The sequence below is a fragment of the Mytilus galloprovincialis genome, chromosome 13 (genome assembly GCF_965363235.1).
Source record: "Mytilus galloprovincialis chromosome 13, xbMytGall1.hap1.1, whole genome shotgun sequence".
NCBI classification, from domain to species: Eukaryota; Metazoa; Mollusca; class Bivalvia; order Mytilida; family Mytilidae; genus Mytilus; species Mytilus galloprovincialis.
Window position 1 is genome coordinate 71,478,688 of NC_134850.1, and position 15,708 is coordinate 71,494,395.

The window sequence follows — 15,708 nt, forward strand, 5'->3', positions numbered from 1 at the left end:
TGTTTATTCGATAAGGTTGATTGGACATGATGATTGGGAATTTGCAATTTTTTGTTGGTCACGTGTCGAATGGCACACGCTGATTAAAAAGTCATTTAACTTCAATATTACAAAAGCTATTGATACCAAACTTTAAAATTATGAGTTATATACTTATATCTTCTTATATCCATGTTCTTTGTGGTCCTAAAACATCGTTTTAATGTCCTTAGTGCAAAAACTTTCTTCTTAGAGCACTAAGAAGTCCTTTGCGGTATTTCTACACACCGATGTACTCATGCAGTTAGTATGGCTAAATATGTATTAAAACAGAACCCCTACAAATAGTTGATTGTTATGTTGTATAATGTAAGGTAAACAATTCTATAAAATACTGAGGTATATACTGATGAATAGATTCCAATATAAGTGTTGTATACATTGTACAGATGAATTTCGCAATTGCTTTCCCAAATTCACATAATACAGACAATTTTTTTAAGATGAATGAATTCTGAAAATTGTGAATATGAAAGGATAAAAGATTGTACAAGAGAAAATATTCCAAATATACATAGTGTGATAAAAACATAACAATAGATATTTAAAGATAAACATTGGTAATTTTAACGAAATTGGTTTTCTCACTTGAGCCAGTATGGCCAAACTGAAAACAGCAATCGAGTTGAGATGACCAATGATAATCTGTTAATTGCTATTTTACCTATACCAACATTCTTTTCTTTAATAACAGCATGTGCACCTTTAGTTTATAGCAATAATTTTTCATATCACTCTACTATGCTGAGAAAGGAAATTATCAGTCAGTAAGATCAAAGGAAAATTTTGGAAAATAGTGGTAAGTACTGATTACTTACAGTTTCTACAGCTTTCATTAACGGAGTCCTGCCTTCCTCCTCTTCATTCACCCAGTTAGGGTCTGCTCCATTAGCCAACGCCTCTAACATAACAGTCAGGTTCCTGGCTTGAGCTGCCTTGTAAAGTAACATATTAGGATCCAGTTTACTCATATCTTCCCAGGAAGTTGTTGACTGTGAATCTTCACCTTCATCAACCCCCGTGTCAGATTCATCGGAACTTTCTATGCTTATTGCTACAAAACATTCAAATAAATAATTAAAGCACAGAAAATATTTGTTTTATTTTTTATACAGTATTTCCTTTGAGTTATTTTAATGAAAAATATCAAGAGAAATTTTGTCCATAATTGATAACAAAATATTAAAAGCATATGCTTAAAAGTTTTCAAGTTAGCTGAGGACATAATATAAAGTGTTTTTTTCTAATCATGTACCATAACTCCTGAATGGCAAAAGTGAAAATTGTCAGTATTGAAATGTCCTCTGTTTTGTCATAATTAAGAATATACATGTATTAAAAAATCATTGAGTGAAACTAAAAAACCAATAACCAAATTGACATCAGAAAACACAGTTAATAATAAACTTTGACCAAGATATGGTAGTTCTAAACCTACAGAATACTTAAGACTATTGGTGGTGGGGGGGGGGGGGGGGGTGTTATAAACTTACATCTACCAAGATCAGGTAACTCTAAATCTGTTCCAAAGACTATAACATCTGTAGCACTAGCCCCTATACCACAGTCAATATCATTTAATACGTAATAAGGGGGGGGAGTGTAATAAACTTACATCTACCAAGATCAGGTAACTCTAAATCTGTTCCAAACACTATAACATCTGTAGCACTAGCGCCTATGCCACTGTCGCTATCATTTAATACATAAAAAGGGGGGAGTGTAATAAACTTACATCTACCAAGATCAGGTAACTCTAAATCTGTTCCTAAGACTATAACATGTGTAGCACTAGTGCCTATTCCACTGTCGCTATCATTTAATACATAAAAAGGGGTGAGTGTAATAAACTTACATCTACAAAGATCAGGTAACTCTAAATCTGTTCCAAACACTATAACATCTGTAGCACTAGCCCCTATTCCACTGTCACTATCATTTAATAGGTAATAAGGGGGGAGTGTAATAAACTTACATCTACCAAGATCAGGTAACTCTAAATCTGTTCCAAAGACTATTACATCTGTAGCACTAGCCCCTATACCACTGTCGCTATCATTTAATACGTTGTTGGTTGAAACCGACATCACTGCTGAAATTTAAATATTCATTGCGTCAAAATATGTATTGTAAAGAATAATTCTGGATTCTGTATATTGAATTTCATCCCTTTCTTTTTTCCTAGATTATTTGTTTGCTTAACACCAGTGGCAAATATTTCATAAATATTCAAAGGATTTAGGATGATTTGTACCATGTAAATTGATACTCAACAATGAATAATTCTTGCTTCAATCAACAGTATTTAAAACCTTGCCCTTGTTTAAGCCCTCAATCAGATATCATGATATGGGGATGATAGCAGATATAGAAAAAGACTATGTATTCATCTGTAATAATGAACTAAACAACATATCTGAAATGTTGATTTATTTCATTGTTTTCCTAACAATGTACAGGAGAATTTTAAATTAAGGTATGCATGCCAAAATTGAAACAAAAATAATTGCTTAAAAACATTCTTTGTAAAATGATATTTCTCTTTTTATTCTACTACGTGAGTGAACTGGCCTTTGCAAATTCTAAAAGATGACTACCCATTTACAATTTTAACTAACACACAACCTTTACCGCTTCAAAATTTAATTTTTTGAAACTACATATCAATGTTATTTCAATTGTCAATTTCATTATGAAGACAAACTTTAATAAAAAAAATAAATTAAAAAGTAGAAATTGTTTAATTAATATCATGCACATGCTTTTAAAAAAATAGTTTCAATATCTGTATTACTACAGCATCATATCCAAAGTTTGTATTTCCTTAGGAAAAGCTGTATTGTTATTTGTATATAAATCTCTAAAACCGCTGAAGAACATGATGCTGAAATAAAGAAAGGTTAAAAACTTGTGTAGTAACCAAAGATACAAATAACAGCACTTGTTTGATTAGGCTGATGGATGGTTGGTCAATGCCTGATGGAAAATAAAATGTATGTTCAGGTTGAGAACATATAAATCTTGTTTTTTTACTTAAAATATGTTCTCTACTCTAATCCCACCATATATTATGTACAGTAGACCTACACTCAAATTAATATAAACATATGTAAACCTATTTTAAAAATGTTGAATGTTCCTGCAAATTAACCCTATACAAAGTATAATCACACACATCAGAAAGTAACATGTGCAATTACGCTATATAGTCTTAGACCAATACTGTCAAAACTTTAATATTATCATAATGCAATACAGATTAATAAACTTGATATAACAGTATTTTATAAGAAAATAAGTTAACAGTGTATTTTCAATTAATGACATCAACAGTCACAACTTGAATACATGTATAACTAAACTGTAAGACGATTGGTGTATTTAAGATTGATTACTATAGTTATTGTATGAAGAATGATAAAATAGTGAATAAATGATATATGGAGTGTATGTTAGTAGTGAAGAAGTCAGTTTTAGTTCTTGCTGAGTATGATCTGGGTAAAACATGGTACTGTAATAAAGGTGTTTGACTTTGATAGTCTCTCTCACAGAGGTAGTTCATATAACTCTCACTTTCATATTAGGGTCATGTGATGTGCTTTATAAACTGCTGTTTACTATAAATTTTATAATTATTATTATTGCATGCATTTATAATTGCAATTCTTAAAGAATAGACACAAATGTGAAATTAACTATTGCATTTCGAAAACATCTACCAATAGATATCAGAATGCAAGTTCTTCTTATTATGATACTAAGTTACTAACCCAGTCTCATTATACACATTTATAAAACCTCCCAATAATTTCTGAATTTACTGTAAGACTGTGAATTAGACATACTGAAAAAATCTGTCAACCATTATACTCTTTCAGTGGTTTATTCATTTATCAATGTATTCTTGACTTGCATCTAAATCTAATAGCACTAGCTTTGTTTTACTTTCATTTCATGGTCAAGTTGTTAGTTTTATTGCCAGGGAAAGCTTTGGAATACCAAAAGCAATTGACATTTTAATTTTGTTCTAATCAAACTTTTTACCATTATAAAGATGAATAAGAAAAAATTTGATGTAAGAAATTATATGGGTTCAATTGTCTTTTTTTAAAGTCAAGGTTTCTTAAGATTACTCTTAAATGGATGCTACAGTAGTATTCATCTTAGGGGGAATGAGTTAGCAGATAACTTGTAATATGATTGTTTTCAGCATGTCCAGCTACAAATATTTCAGGTTTTGTATTGTCCAGGTATCAAAATATGGCTAATTTTTAATAATCTGAAAGATAATGTACACATAACAGGCTATTATTTAAACTTAGAATTAATTTTAATTATGGAATTTGCATAATTTCTTGTGCTTGAAATCTTTAATAAATTCCATGTTCCTTCTGTACTTTAATGTTCTATGCTGCGCACAACACTTTCTATTTATACAAAGAAGATATTACATTTTTCAATAGAATGTACTGTGCCGCGCTCAACACTATCCATACAAAATACATTGTATTCAAAGTATTATCAACTGCTCAAAAGTTAATAATACCAAACAAACATGGAATAAATTAAAAATTTCAAGGACAAGAAATTATGCAAATTCCATAATTCAAAAAAAATTCCCAGTTCAAATAATAGCCTGTTACATGCTAAAAACAGTGAAATATGCCATCAAGGGAGACAACTGTAACAATCATTGCTATTCACCATATTGGACTTTCTCAGCCTCGAGAATTTGAAGACACATGACGATTAATTTGGTATTAAAAATAACGTAGTATTTCTGTTCTTTCCATTTAAATATATACAACAAGATGCCCTGCAGGATGCAGCTTTATACGACCGCAGACATCCAATCCTGAACAGTTGAGGCAAGTATGGACACAACATTTAAGCTTGATACAGCTCTGAATATCAAAGAACCCCAATTATTCAATTTTTGATGAAATCAAACAAAGTTTAATTTTGGACCCCGATTTGTACCAAATGAAAACTGGGCAAATAATCAAAAATCTAAGTACATATTTAGGTTCAGCATATCAAAGAACCCCAAGGATTCAATTTTTGTTAAAATCAAACTTAGTTTAATTTTGGACCCTTTGGACCTTAATGTAGACCAATTTGAAAACCGGACCAAAAATTAAGAATCTACATACACAGTTAAATTCGGCATATCAAAGCACCCCAATTATTCAATTTTTGATGAAATCAAACAGAGTTTAATTTTGGACCCTTTGGGCCCCTTATTCCTAAACTGTTGGGACCAAAACTCCCAAATTCAATCCCAACCTTCCTTTTATGGTCATAAACCTTGTGTTTAAATTTCATAGATTTCTATTTACTTATACTAAATTTATGGTGCGAAAACCAAGAAAAATGCTTATTTGGGTCCCTTTTTGGCCCTTAATTCCTAAACTGTTGGGACCTGAACTCCCAAAATCAATCCCAACCTTCCTTTTGTGGTCATAAACCTTGTGTTTAAATTTCATTGATTTCTATTTACTTATACTAAAGTTATTGTGCGAAAACAAAGAATAATGCTTATTTGGGCCCTTTTTGGCCCCTAATTCCTAAACTGTTGGGAACAAAACTCCCAAAATCAATCCCAAACTTCCTTTTATGGTCATAAACCTTGTGTTTAAATTTCATATCAAATTCGGCATATCAAAGAACCCCAATTATTCAATTTTGATGAAATCAAACAAAGTTTAATTTTGGACCCTTTGGGCCCCTTATTATGTTGGGACCAAAACTCCCAAAATCAATACCAACCTTCCTTTTATGGTCATAAACCTTGTGTTTAAATTTCATAGATTTCTATTTATTTATACTAACGTTATGGTGCGAAAACAAAGAATAATGCTTATTTGGGCCCTTTTTGGCCCCTAATTCCTAAACTGTTGGGAACAAAACTCCCAAAATCAATCCCAACCTTCCTTTTATGGTCATAAACCTTGTGTTTAAATTTCATATCAAATTCAGCATATCAAAGAACCCCAATTATTCAATTTTGATGAAATCAAACAAAGTTTAATTTTGGACCCTTTGGGCCCCTTATTATGTTGGGACCAAAACTCCCAAAATCAATACCAACCTTCCTTTTATGGTCATAAACCTTGTGTTCAAATTTCATAGATTTCTATTTACTTATACTAACGTTATGGTGCGAAAACCAAGAAAAATGCCTATTTGGGTCCCTTTTTGGCCCCTAATTCCTAAACTGTTGGGACCTAAACTCCCAAAATCAATATCAACCTTCCTTTTGTAGTCATTAACATTGTGTTTAAATTTCATTGATTTCTATTTACTTAAACTAAAGTTATTGTGCGAAAACCAAGAATAATGCTTATTTGGGCCCTTTTTTGGCCCCTAATTCCTAAACTGTTGAAACCAAAACTCCCAAAATCAATCCCAACCGTTCTTTTGTGGTCATAAACCTTGTGTCAAAATTTCATAGATTTCTATTAACTTAAACTAAAGTTATAGTGCGAAAACCAAGAAAATGCTTATTTGGGCCCTTTTTGGCCCCTAATTCCTAAAATGTTGGGACCAAAACTCCCAAAATCAATACCAACCTTCCTTTTGTGGTCATAAACCTTGTGTTAAAATTTCATAGATTTCCATTCACTTTTACTAAAGTTAGAGTGTGAAAACTAAAAGTATTCGGACGACGACGACGACGCAGACGACGACGCCAACGTGATAGCAATATACGACGAAAAATTTTTCAAATTTTGCGGTCGTATAAAAATTAAGAATCTAAATACACGGTTAGATTTAGCATATCAAAGAACCCCAATAAATAATTTTCTGATGAAATCAAACAAAGTTTAATTATGGACCCTTTTGGCCTCTAATTCCTACACTGTTGGGATTAAAACTCCCAAAATCAATCCCAACCTCCCTTTTGTGTTCATAAACCTTGTGTTAAAATTTCAGATTTCTATTTACTTCTACTAAAGTTGTTGTGCAAAAACCAAGAAAAATGCTTTTTTGGGTCCTTTTTGGCCCTTATTCCTAAACTGTTGGGACCAAAACTCCCAACATTAATCCCCACCTTCCTTTAATGGTCATTAACCTTGTGTTTAAATTTCATAGTTTTCTTTTTACTTAAACTAAAGTTATGGTGCGAAAATCAAAAGTCTTCGGAAGACGACGGCGACGCCAACGTCATACCAATATACGACCAAAAGTTTTCAATTTTTGCGGTCGTATAAAAATAGAACAAAATATTAATGACGTGCCCTGGAGATCACTAAGATAATACGGCATCAGTGTGTCACAGTTAGAACTGCATGTTTGCACAACAATAGTGATGTCAGAATGAGTAATAATCCAGTACAACATGTTATATTAGTAAGCAATCATTTATATTAGAGAGAAACTAGTCTGGTACCCATATCACACTCAAAGCAAGATCTAAAAAAGCATCTGATTAGAAGATGTACTAATGCCTATGATTGGCTGAAGGGAATCATGTGACTTACCTTTTGAATTATTTTTTCCTGTAAGGTTAAGTTTAGCTAATGTTTATTATCTATAAGTGTGCTATATATATATTCAAGTAATAGAAATTATAATTAAATTGTGAACAACATTAATACCAGAGGCAAAAACCTGTACTGAGTTTACAATACCATTCTACAGAAATTCTTTAAAACTTGTCTCTGGAATTATAAATATTTTTCTAATGGTATAATTATAAATATTTTTCTAATGGTATAACTAGAAACAAGTTATCTGTCTTGCTATATTGACTTGAAGCAAATATTATCAGAGTCACATGTCATCTCCAGATTTTTTTTAATCAATAAATAATTTCCAGCAAGGGGAAATAACTGCTGTTTTCTTTTTTTAAACTAGATTAATGATTCCAGGAACAAGTTTCAAGATAAGCACAATATATTTCTGATATTTGGTATTAAGGGCTATAATAATGGATAGAAATTACTTTTAAATAAAAATAAAATCAAAATGTTCAAAAAGGGAATCGTTCATAATCACACACAAAAATTACAATATTGACTAAAATTTATCAATTATTATACATCCATTCCAGTAAATTGGCATAAACTTAGTACAGGTTAGCTAAAGCAATATTGAGAATTCGAGAATTTAATAATGGAAGGGAAATATCTACTAAAACTAAACCTGCACAATTTATTTTTCTATTATACAATGCGCTGGAATTTTATTCATGTATTTTCATTATCCCTAGAAGAAAATAGAATAAACTTCTAAATAATATTTGAGGATATTTCGTGAACCAACTTGTGTTGTAGATAATGCAAAATGCAAATTGATGCAAACAAAGGAATGACCATTGACTTTTATTAAAAAAAAAAAAAAGAATTAAAACATTATGCAGGAATTCACTGGTTGTTACATGAACTGTTATTTAACATCTGGTAGTATTATTACATGCTTATCAGGATGATGCAGGAATTTAAATTTTCATGTTTACGCTAATTTTTTTAAAAAACAAATTAGGTATTATTCTTCCTTTTAAATAGCTATCAGCAAAAAGTTGTGTCAAGTATGTCCAACTCGTTATCCTTGAACAAAAATCATGCTCAGGGGGTATTCTAATTATAACAATAATGCAATAACATCTTAGCAATATGCATCTGCAACTATACAAATGCTAAGCATTGGCTATTTATATAATACTGCTTATTGGTTTTCAAATTCAGCAAAAAGCTAAAATAAATTAAGTACAACAAAAAGACTAATATTAAGCTAGAACAGCCTATATGTAAAACAACAACAGTTCAAATCAAAAGACATACATGCCCATCTACATAAAATGGGTTATCCCAGCATTATATTTGTTTCAGTAGTTAGAAGCATGCAAAAGTAGGAAACTTATGGCGCAGATTTTTAAAGGTCAAAATAATATTTGCACATCGTCTTTCTTAAGTGATTGACATCCAGTGGAGGATAAAAAAAATATTATTTCTCAACATTATTTAATTACTGCAAGTCTATATATGGTTGGTTAAACACAACACAAAAAGATATGAAAGTATTTCCCTTAAAGTAAGTACCCTTGCTAAACTACAAGTAAGATTTCAAGAATAAGAAAGTATTTCCCTTAAAGTAAGTACCCTTGCTAAACTACAAGTAAGATTTCAAGAATAAGAATAAACGTTAAACTGAAAATTAAACAGTTGAAAAATCTAAATCTAATACCAATTTAAAAAAAGACTCTATTTGAAAGTGAAACATCTAGAAAAGTATTTTGGCTTGTCATCAATAGCTTCCCCACATACAAAAAAACAACGACAACATTGTGTATACCATTATCATAAGTATCTCAATGTGAATAATTCTTAATCACTGAAGTAAAAATATATTTGACGGAGCAACTTAATGATGAAAACCAGCTCATTATGTTAAGCCTACCTTCCATTAATCCACTGGTAACATCTAAATCATTATCTGACTGGTCCCCTGCTACTTTCTCTGGAGAACGTCGTAACTTTTTCTTCACACTCCATCCTCTGATTTTCTTCCCTGCTGTAGTTTTAGGGCCAGGTAACTTCATCACAAATGCTTTCTGGACATACTTTGCTTTTATCCAAGATTCCCTGATAGATCTACAAATCAAACTTTCTTTAGAGAATAAATTAATACTAAAGGCCATTAAAGAATATAAATATTCCAGACACACACTGAGTAAAAAAGCATAGTTGTGATCTTTACATAGATTTATTAGAGAAAACTTGTCTTTAGGTTGAGTATCTTTTTCAATCTATTTTGTGATGAAGACTTTAAATGATGAAATGTGACCTTGACAATTGACCCCTTAATCTACAGTTGTCTTGTTCTTTCTTTCACCTAGTGGCTTCTACATATAATTGGGGTGTCCCTAATCCCATGGCACATTCTCAAACCAAGTTTGGTTAAAGTTAAATACAGGATTCGAAAGAAAACCATAATAAGATTGTCATACCAAATTTTTCCGATTCCAATTTTTTATTAAACATTTGATTTCTAAACAAACCTTTTGCATTCTGCAGTTGCTCTTGTTGCTATGGTTTCATCAACATTCTTTTCAAATATTCTATTTATTATGTCATTTCCTAACTCTGCCATAACCTTTAATTGTTCAGGTTCCCAGGCATCCAGAGTTATGGACCTTACTTTGGACAGGTGAACACCAAAACTCCTGTAATTATAAATGATATGTTAATTTGGTGTGGGTTAATTGATATAGAGGAATAAAAAAGAACAAAGCACACATTGTCCCTTCATAAATCAGATAAAATAAATGGGGAATTGTTAATGATATACAGATGATGCCCTTGCTTGCACACATTATAACTGGACATGACTCAAGAATGGTAAAAGTGACTCTACCCACCAACATTTGTACTTGATCAGATATTTGTGGTAATAACATTTAGTAGTTAAAAACTAAAATTTGAGAACAGAAACAAAATATTCAGCATGGTGTATAAGTTTCATAACATTTCGTTGAGGTTAACAGAAACAAACAAGAATGTGTCCATAGTACACCGATGCCCCACTTGCACTTTAATTTTCCATGTTCAGTGGACCGTGAAATTGGGGTCAAAACTTTAATTTGGAATTAAAATTAGAAAGATCATATCATAGGGAACATGTGTACTAAGTTTCAAGTAGTTGTGACTTTAACTTTATCAAAAACTACCTTGACCAAAAACTTTAACCTGAACTTTGCACTTTTATTTTCTATGTTCAGTTTACCATGAAATTGGGGTAAAAACTATATTTTGGCATTAAAATTAGAAAGATCATATCATGGGGAACATGTGTACTAAGTTTCAAGTGGATTGGACTTCAACTTCATCAAAAACTACCTGGACCAAAAACTTTAACCTGAAGTCGGACAAACGAACGAACGGATGAACGAATGGAGGCACAGACCAGAAAACATAATGCCCCTCTACTATTGTAGGTGGGGCATAAAAAACTTAGCTATTTTTCTATTTGTTAGGGGGCATAACTCTAGAACAGTCAAAATGATGCCACCAAAGTTCACTGTGTTTTGTGGTAAGCATTGTGTATGGGGTATACGCTACAACATGGGCACTGATTTAACCAGTTATCACCATCAAGTGACTGACCAAATAAAAAGTTATTTTGCCAAGTGATAAATCTTTGACAGAACTATATAACAATAAATTACCTGTGAATTCCTGAACATTCAATACATAATGTTATACCAAGGTTAAGACTAGCCCATCAAGGGTCCTTAGATCCACAATCACAACAATAAATTACCTGTGTATTCCTGAACATTCAATACATAATGTAATACCAAGGTTAAGACTAGCCCATCTGGGGTCCTTAGATCCACAATCACAACAATAAATTACCTGTGTATTCCTGAACATTCAATACATAATGTAATACCAAGGTTAAGACTAGCCCATCTGGGGTCCTTAGATCCACAATCACAACAATAAATTACCTGTGTATTCCTGAACATTCAATACATAATGTTATACCAAGGTTAAGACTAGCCCATCTAGGGTCCTTAGATCCACAATCACAACAATAAATTACCTGTGTATTCCTGAACATTCAATACATAATGTTATACCAAGGTTAAGACTAGCCCATCTGGGGTCCTTAGATCCACAATCACAACAATAAATTACCTGTGTATTCCTGAACATTCAAAACATAATGTTATACCAAGGTTAAGACTAGCCCATCTGGGGTCCTTAGATCCACAATCACAACAATAAATTACCTGTGTATTCCTGAACATTCAATACATAATGTTATACCAAGGTTAAGACTAGCCCATCTGGGGTCCTTAGATCCACAATCACAACAATAAATTACCTGTGTATTCCTGAACATTCAATACATAATGTTATACCAAGGTTAAGACTAGCCAATCTGGGGTCCTTAGATCCACAATCACAACAATAAATTACCTGTGTATTCCTGAACATTCAATACATAATGTAATACCAAGGTTAAGACTAGCCCATCTGGGGTCCTTAGATCCACAATCACAACAATAAATTACCTGTGTATTCCTGAACATTCAATACATAATGTTATACCAAGGTTAAGACTAGCCCATCTGGGTCCTTAGATCCACAATCACAACAATAAATTACCTGTGTATTCCTGAACATTCAATACATAATGTTATACCAATGTTAAGACTAGCCCATCTGGGGTCCTTAGATCCACAATCACAACAATAAATTACCTGTGAATTCCTGAACATTCAATACATAATGTTATACCAAGGTTAAGACTAGCCCATCTGGGGTCCTTAGATCCACAATCACAACAATAAATTACCTGTGTATTCCTGAACATTCAATACATAATGTAATACCAAGGTTAAGACTAGCCCATCTGGGGTCCTTAGATCCACAATCACAACAATAAATTACCTGTGTATTCCTGAACATTCAATACATAATGTTATACCAAGGTTAAGACTAGCCCATCTGGGGTCCTTAGATCCACAATCACAACAATAAATTACCTGTGTATTCCTGAACATTCAATACATAATGTTATACCAAGGTTAAGACTAGCCCATCTGGGGTCCTTAGATCCACAATCACAACAATAAATTACCTGTGTATTCCTGAACATTCAATACATAATGTTATACCAAGGTTAAGACTAGCCCATCTGGGGTCCTTAGATCCACAATCACAACAATAAATTACCTGTGTATTCCTGAACATTCAATACATAATGTTATACCAAGGTTAAGACTAGCCCATCTGGGGTCCTTAGATCCACAATCACAACAATAAATTACCTGTGTATTCCTGAACATTCAATACATAATGTAATACCAAGGTTAAGACTAGCCCATCTGGGGTCCTTAGATCCACAATCACAACAATAAATTACCTGTGTATTCCTGAACATTCAATACATAATGTAATACCAAGGTTAAGACTAGCCCATCTGGGGTCCTTAGATCCACAATCACAACAATAAATTACCTGTGTATTCCTGAACATTCAATACATAATGTTATACCAAGGTTAAGACTAGCCCATCTGGGGTCCTTAGATCCACAATCACAACAATAAATTACCTGTGTATTCCTGAACATTCAATACATAATGTTATACCAAGGTTAAGACTAGCCCATCTGGGGTCCTTAGATCCACAATCACAACAGTGGTCATTACCAGGGATAGAAAATAACTGTTGTAATCGTCTGAAATCATAAAACATTTTAAATGTGTAGTAAATAAAGAAAAGTCATCAATATTTGTTTTTAAATCATCTAAATAGTTTGAGTATATACATGTGCTTTATGTTAAGCAGTATTGTTAAGACTTATTTGACAACAATGTATGTTTACTATGTTATACATGTTACCAGAAATCTGACTATAAACATACGACTCAGCTTGATTGGAGTGTAATGTCAAGTCGCAAATAGAACATACTTTATTTGATCTCTGCTGGATAGTTATCTTATTGGCAACCATACCTTATCCTATATGTATATCAATGCTTTGCTTACAAGGATCTATCAACATTACATTTTACTTCCTGTTATAGTTATATCAGCCAATGAAATTCCTGCCCTCAAATTTTTAAAGATGGTAAAACCAGAGGATCTTTAAATGTCTTTAAAACAAAAGGTAGAGCTGAGCATTGTCAGAACCTTGTTAGCGAAGCATGGAGACAGTATTAGTATTTTAATTGGATTGAAATGCACCATCGATATTAGCCCTGCTTAGTACTTAATCAACACCTTGATTTACGACTTTTAAAAGGAAGCAGTCTTCTGAAAGACATGCTAACTTAATTTAACAAATTATTCAGACTCAAAGAGAACAATTCTTTTGCTTTTATTCTTACAAGCTGTGTACTAAGTTGAAATGCAGCTAATAAAGTTTAAGGGATTGAGCCCACAATATCCCAGTTATGGGCTTTCCTCATTGTTGAAGGCTGTACAGCAACCTCTAGTGGAGAATTGTCTCATTGGCAATCTTACCACATCTTCTTTTTTATATTGAGCATTCCCACCACAAGTTCAAAGAGTAAGTAACAATAGTTTATATACATACATCTGTGCTTTACTAAGTTTAGGAGAATTGAGACCATAACCTCCCAGACTAGACTCGAGCTTCCCTGACACTAGATCAGAGAGGTAGTAACAATAGTTTTTATACATACATCTGTGCTTTACTAAGTTTAGGAGAATTGAGACCATAACCTCCCAGACTAGACTCGAGCTTCCCTGACACTAGATCAGAGAGGTAGTAACAATAGTTTTTATACATACATCTGTGCTTTACTAAGTTTAGGAGAATTGAGACCATAACCTCCCAGACTAGACTCGAGCTTCCCTGACACTAGATCAGAGAGGTAGTAACAATAGTTTATATACATACATCTGTGCTTTACTAAGTTTAGGAGTTGTGGGTAATTCAGTTTCTTCTGTCTTATTTTCTTGAGGACTAGGATCATCTTCTTCCTACAAATAACAAAAAAAAGCTGTCATTTATCTGAACAAGGAAAAAACTAAAGATTCTATCAATTTAAAAAGCAAATATTACAAACATATATATAACAATGTAAAGGCAAAAGATGTAAACAACTAATTCAGGGCATTTAGTCAAAAAGAATCAACTTTGTATATGCATTTACATTTTTTATGTTGCATGTTTTTGTGGCTCTTCTGTTTTTTGTTCCTACACTTTTATCCTTTTATAGTTGATGTGTTTCCCTTTGTTTTAGTTTGTAACCCAGATTTGTTTTCTCTCAATCAATTTATGGCTTTTGAACTATTTTTGCCTTAGATTTATTAATTATCGAGTACAGATGTGAATGTTTGTGGACACGATTTTTTTTAAATTGTAAAGTCATAATGTGTTTGTGTGTGTAGAATCATAAAGTGTTGGTGTGTGTAAAATCATGTGAGTGTGTGTAAAATCATGATGTGTTATTTTGTGTAAAATCATAATGTGTTTGCCTGTGTAAAATCATATTGTGTTAGTGTGTGAAAAATTGTAATGTGTTCATGTATGTAAAGCCACAAGTGTTTATAACAAAATTATAATTTGTCATCATGTGTAAAATCATTATGTGTTTCTGTGTGAAAAATCATGATTTAGTGTATGTAAAATTATGTTTTAGTGTATGGTAAATCTTAAATGTGTAAGTGTGTGTAAAATCATGTAAGTGATTTTGACCACCTGACCTGTTTCAGTTCCTGATTTTCAGCATCTTTAAACGCTCTCGAGATTCCTGATGTTATTTCAGTGATCCACATCTTACAGTCTTCATCCGAGTCTGCTTGTAACAGATGACTCCTAAAAAATACATCATGTGGAGGTTAATTTAAACTCATTTTTCTTTGATTCTGTATGGATTTAAAATTAAACTTGCTGAACTATATAGTAAATAAGGATACTGGGTACATCTTTGAAATTAACACAGAACGGAAACTTATGTTTGTTTCTTAAACAACCATTGCTGAAAAAAACTAAGATTTTGGGTTACGTACATCAACAGGTTTACCCAAATTCATCGAACTATTAGGCTTACATGATGTTATCTATACATGTATATATTTCAGATTATAAAATAGATGTATGAGATTTTTGAAGGTTTGTGCAAAAAGAAGAAACTATTAAAATTTGAGTGAGTCAGAATTTTATAAACACCATTCAACCTT

The 15,708-nt window shown here is 32.2% G+C and overlaps 1 protein-coding gene across 1 annotated transcript in view; it reads right to left on the bottom strand.

Moving 5' to 3' along the window:
* The window catches only part of LOC143056550 (arf-GAP with coiled-coil, ANK repeat and PH domain-containing protein 2-like), a 75,002-nt gene that overhangs the window by 9,326 nt on the left and 49,968 nt on the right, over positions 1–15,708 (bottom strand). The window contains exons 14-21 of the mRNA XM_076229642.1: positions 15,232–15,343; positions 14,423–14,505; positions 13,109–13,234; positions 10,043–10,207; positions 9,442–9,635; positions 7,524–7,541; positions 2,015–2,131; positions 858–1,093 (exon numbers count right to left, since the gene is read on the bottom strand). Of these exons, the coding sequence (XP_076085757.1) occupies positions 858–1,093; positions 2,015–2,131; positions 7,524–7,541; positions 9,442–9,635; positions 10,043–10,207; positions 13,109–13,234; positions 14,423–14,505; positions 15,232–15,343 (1,051 nt within the window). The remainder of the gene's footprint in view (positions 1–857; positions 1,094–2,014; positions 2,132–7,523; positions 7,542–9,441; positions 9,636–10,042; positions 10,208–13,108; positions 13,235–14,422; positions 14,506–15,231; positions 15,344–15,708) is intronic.